Source organism: Centroberyx gerrardi, chromosome 19 (genome assembly GCF_048128805.1).
Source record: "Centroberyx gerrardi isolate f3 chromosome 19, fCenGer3.hap1.cur.20231027, whole genome shotgun sequence".
Lineage (NCBI taxonomy): Eukaryota > Metazoa > Chordata > Actinopteri > Beryciformes > Berycidae > Centroberyx > Centroberyx gerrardi.
Window position 1 is genome coordinate 22420745 of NC_136015.1, and position 5000 is coordinate 22425744.

The 5000-nt window shown below is 42.0% G+C and overlaps 2 protein-coding genes across 3 annotated transcripts in view; both read left to right on the forward strand.

The window, feature by feature from the left end:
* The window catches only part of LOC139931093 (class I histocompatibility antigen, F10 alpha chain-like), a 38646-nt gene that overhangs the window by 19156 nt on the left and 14490 nt on the right, over positions 1-5000 (forward strand). Inside the window, exon 5 of one of the 2 annotated variants that reach the window (XM_078290221.1) lies at positions 2701-2858. The exons of the other annotated variant lie outside the window; for it this stretch is intronic. Within the exon in view, the coding sequence (XP_078146347.1) occupies positions 2701-2843 (143 nt within the window). The 3' untranslated portion in view covers positions 2844-2858. Of the gene's footprint in view, positions 1-2700; positions 2859-5000 lie in introns of those variants that run through there. 2 annotated transcript variants of the gene reach the window in all.
* Positions 1-5000, forward strand: part of LOC144542866 (class I histocompatibility antigen, F10 alpha chain-like) — a 9808-nt gene that overhangs the window by 4210 nt on the left and 598 nt on the right. Inside the window, exons 3-7 of the mRNA XM_078290224.1 lie at positions 1231-1509; positions 2371-2673; positions 3929-4027; positions 4411-4428; positions 4679-4754. Of these exons, the coding sequence (XP_078146350.1) occupies positions 1231-1509; positions 2371-2673; positions 3929-4027; positions 4411-4428; positions 4679-4728 (749 nt within the window). The 3' untranslated portion in view covers positions 4729-4754. The remainder of the gene's footprint in view (positions 1-1230; positions 1510-2370; positions 2674-3928; positions 4028-4410; positions 4429-4678; positions 4755-5000) is intronic.

Consider the following 5000-nt stretch of genomic DNA (forward strand, 5'->3'; position numbering starts at 1 on the left):
AATAACAACAAAATATATATATATACACACAACAAAAAATTGACAGCACAAAATGATTTACTACATCAAAGATTGCCATAAAATGACGCATCTACTGTAATGCTACCTGTTGTTAGTGTTTTTTAGGTAATTGTGTTATGAGTGACAAAGTGTTGCTGTTGGAGAAAACTAGTGCTGGTGTTTTGGTAGAATTATTTGATTTTGACACAAGTATGCAGTGTTTTGGTAGTTTTGGTGCATTTTGGGTGTGAAATGAACTGTTGTGCCGAGCTGCGTGTCGGTACAGACAACAGTGTGAAGAGTTTTGAAAAAGTGGACTCAGTATTGAGAAAAGTTTGTAACCAATTGTAAAAAACTGTAATAAACCTGCTGACAGGACAAGATGTTAAATTTCTCATCCAGGTCACAGGTTGGAAAAGTTTAACACCCAACTCTACTGTGTCCATCCCATAATAAATATATAGTAGAACTACAGATTAGATAACATTAACTGTACTGTACTGACCACAGTGTGTTGGTCCATCCCATAATAAATCTCCAGCAGTAGAAACACATTAGATGATAATAACTCTACTGACCACAGTGTGTTGGTCCGTCCCAGTAGGCGGCACCAAGCCAACATCTGCAGGTGGAAATAGTTGTTGGTTGTATGGAATGATTGATGGATGGATGGACCAATCAGGACAGACAGACTGCCTCCCAGTCTCCATAATGGTTATTATTATCATTATTATTATTATTATTATTATTAGAGGATATTGTGGGACTGATCCACTGGCTGCAGGGTTTCAGTGGATGTGATGTTAACTCCAGGATCAGGTTCAGTCTGTGTCTGCTAGTCAGGACTCCACCTCTGTGTGTGTGTGTGTGTGTGTGTGTGTGTGTGTGTGTTCCTGCAGCTCACATGAAGCCACTACCTTCAACAGTGTAGATAAACTGTCTGTTGGTCTCTGTGGTAAAGAGAGGATACTGACTGTGTTAGGATCTCACTCTGTTTTACAGCAGTCTCTGCCTCTCTGTCTCTCTCTGAGCCGTCCACACTGTCCACATTATGTTTGGCTGTGAGCGGCTTCCATCCAGCCAGTAACAGCAGTAGGTGTAGATCCTCTGTTTTGGTGTCTGTGGATCAGTGTGTCTCTGTGGTAAAGATGTGATATCAACCACTGATAGTTGACTGTGCTAGGATCTCACTCTGGTTTACTTCAGTCTCTGTCTCTCTCTCTCTCTCAGGTGTCCACATTGTCCAGAGGATGGTTGGCTGTGAATGGAATGATAAGACTGGAGAAGTTAATGGTTTTGATCAGTATGGTTATGATGGAGAAGACTTCATAGCATTTGACCTGAAGACACTGACATTGATCGCTCCAACACCACAGGCTGTCATCACCAAACACAAGTGGGATAATAACAAAGCTTTGTTAGCACAAAAGAAGAACTACTTGTCCCAGATTTGCATTGAGTGGCTGAAGAAGTATGTGGACTATGGGAAGAGCACTCTGCAGAGAACAGGTAGAGTCACATGACCTGATGTAGTTTCATGGACACAACAATGTTCATCTGTCTCTTCTGTTTCTAATGTACAGAAACATTACAGTGAATATGAACCAACATATAGAGACCCACTGTACATATAACTGTAATGATTTTTGAGTTTACACATATCTGTTTTTTGTCTTTCTGTCCCTCTCTCTCTCCCTCCCCCTCTCCTTTTCTTTTTTCTCTCTCTCCCTCTCCCTTTCTCTATCCCTCTCTCCCTCTTTGTCTCTCTCTCACTCCCCCTCTCCCCCTTTCTTTCTCGCTCTTTCTCTCTCCCCGCTCACTCCCCCTGTTTCTGTCTGGTCTCCATCTCACTCTCTCTCCCTTTCTCTCTCCCTCCCCCCTCTCTCCCCCTCTTTCTCCTTGTCTCTCTTTTTCTCTCCCTCTCTCCCTCCCACCCCTCTCTCTCACCATCTCTCTGTCTCGCCCCCCCTTTCTCTCCCTCTCCCCAACATCCCTCTCTTTCTCTTTCCCTCTCTCCCCCCTTTCCTACCTCTCCCTCTCTTTTTCTCTCTCCCTCTCTCCCCCCCTCCCTCCCCCTCTAACCATCTCTCTCTGTCTCCCCCTCTCCCTCTCTGTCCCCCACCACTCCCCACTCTCTCTCCACTCCTCCCTCTTTCTCTCCCTCTCTCTCCTCTCCTGCCTCCCTCTCTCTCCCACTCTCTCTCTTACTTCCTCCCTCACTCCCTCCCTCCTCGCCCCCTTCTCTCTCTCTCTCTCTCTCTCTCTCTCTGTCTCTGTCCCGTTTCACCCCCACACACACCCCCTCTCTCCACTCCTTCCTCTCCCTCACTCTCTCCCTCCATCCTTCTCTCCCTCTCTCTCTCTCTCCAGTGCTTCCCTCAGTGTCTCTCCTCCAGAAGACTCCCTCCTCTCCAGTCATCTGCCATGCTACAGGTTTCTACCCTGACAGAGTCATGTTGTCCTGGATGAAAGATGGAGAGGACGTTCAGGACCTCATGTACCAGGGAGAGATCCTCCCCAACCACGATGGAACCTTCCAGACGAGGGTTCAGCTGGACGTTTCATCAGTCAAACCTGAAGACTGGGGGAAGTACGAGTGTGTGTTTCAGCTCTCTGGTGTCAAGGACGACATCGTCACCAAACTGGACCCAAAAGACATCAAGAGGAACCCGGGTAAGACTGGGATCAGAGCTGATGGAGGTGGAGAGACACATTTAGTTTACTTCTTACACCGGAGTCGCAATTCATACGTTTTGTTTCTGTTGTTCTGTGCTGGTCCTTTTCTCTCCTTGTTGTGGTTTTGTTGTCATTTTAGTTTCCGCCATGCAGTTCAGTCATCTTGATATTTATTTTGTTTCTTTTGAGATCAGAAGTTTTTGTAATAAGTTTTTTTTCTTTTTTAATCAGTCCTTCCCGCAGCGACCCGGGTTCGAATCCGGCCCACGGCCATTTGGTGCATGTCCTCCCCTCTCTCTCTCCCATACCTTCCTGTCTCACTATCTCTGTCAAATAGGCATAAAATGCCTAAAATAAATCTTTAAAAAAAAAAAAAAGTTATATACTCCAAGTTCCAGCGTATGTTTTCTCATACGATGGGCTGAGCCTTAAATCTAACTTTAAGACAATCTGCAGTTTCTACAGTCTACAGTCATATATACTTATTGCATAAAGTTTACTTGGTAGTGGCTAAACTAAGTCTGTCTTGCATAGAAAGATATGCTCTGAATTGCAGGTTAAACATATTAAGATATTAAGACAAGTTAGGCTTAGATCAGATTTAAACTCATCCCAGGATCATTGTTCAGATCATGTGACCCTGACAGGGTATCTGCAGATTCTTTAAAAGTCTGAAAAAGTCTCAAAATAAATTATCTAAATTTAAAGCCTTAGAAAGTATTAAAATGTCTTAAATGCAGTATGTTTTTTTTCACCATGCACTGTGACTGTCTGTCTACCCTTACTTACCATTGATTAATACAGAACAAGGCTAATAGTATTATACGCAATATATGTTTTTTATTTCATTGTGTCTACTTCGCTAACTTTGCTAAACTACTTTGCTAACATTTAATTTCCAGTTGTCCTTTTCCTTACACTGTCCATTTATAGCTTCAGAACTGTCTTTAGCTATGTTCAGTTGGAGTTTGTTTCTCTATTTTGGTTTTTAAATTGGTCTAAAATTCACTCAGCATTAAAAATGTCTTAAAAAGTCTTAAATTTGGCTTTTTGAAACCTGCAGATAACCTTGCTTAACCATAACAGGTAAACTAATACAGATTAGATTATACTATAATACAGTAACTCAGCTGTACCACAGGTCCATCTTCATAGACAGCAGCAAACCAACATCAGCTTCATCATGTACAGGCCCTGATTTCTTTGATTGATTTCATAATTGTATTCATTTATTTTACTTTTTTCTCAACAGTGCCCGGTGATGCGACCATCCCCATCATTGTTGCGGTGGCTGTTCTCGCTGTCATCATCATTGCTGCCATTGGAGTCACACTTTACAAAAAGAAGAAATGTGAGGAACTCTAAAGGATTTTTTGACATTTACATTTTAGGCATTAAGTTGATGCTGTTATACAGAGTGGCTTACACCGAGTGCAAGAGTAGAACAAGCTTAAATTCTTCACTCACCAAAATTACAATCAACCAACAGTAAGGAGTGTCAGGCTCAGAGCCACAGTGCCCGACAATATTACTGTGAGCATGGTCAGGTAAGAGAGAAGTGCTAGGAAGAGAGATAAAGTCAGAGCTAAACAGAAAGGTTGAAGGGATTTTTTTGAGAGCAATTTGAGTGAATAGGAGAGTAGATTAGATTCAGTGAGGAGAAGGTGATCAAATATTTTCTGGCATTTACAACTGTGACAACTTGAGTCATTTTGTCTTTTCTCTTTATTTCAGCCAAATGCCCTCCACCTGGTAAGCAGAATTTGTTTTTACTTGATGTTCAGCTGATCTGACTTGCACTCTATACTGTATATCAGTGATAACTTGTGCATTAAATACTTGGCTACCTCACTGCATTTTATAGCTAATGTTGAGAAAGCTTTCTAGATATTGTGCAAATGAACTTTTTCAGGACTTCTTCCTCCAGTATTGTCTGTTTATAAAAAGCGATGATAGCTTGGTGCAGGTTCAGTATACTAACAGTGTGTTTCTGACCTTACAGCTTCTGACAATAGCTCCGAGCTCTCTGAGAAACTGAATCCAGTCGCCTGATTGCCAAACGGATGAAGTTGCACACAGTAAGTTACTTTCATATGGGCAGACAAAACGGTGTGATGTGCACTATTCACATCTGAACTGAACAAAGTTGACTTCAATTATGTGCAAGGGAACATTATTTGGACGTTATGATTTTATAAATTCACTGTAAAAGTTATAAGTTGCTTTGTAGCTGTAAAGTGAATCTTTGACCAAAACTGGGTTTCCCAAAACGAAGGTAAAGCAGCTTTATGGGAAGATGAGTGAGGATAGCAAGAGAAAAAACA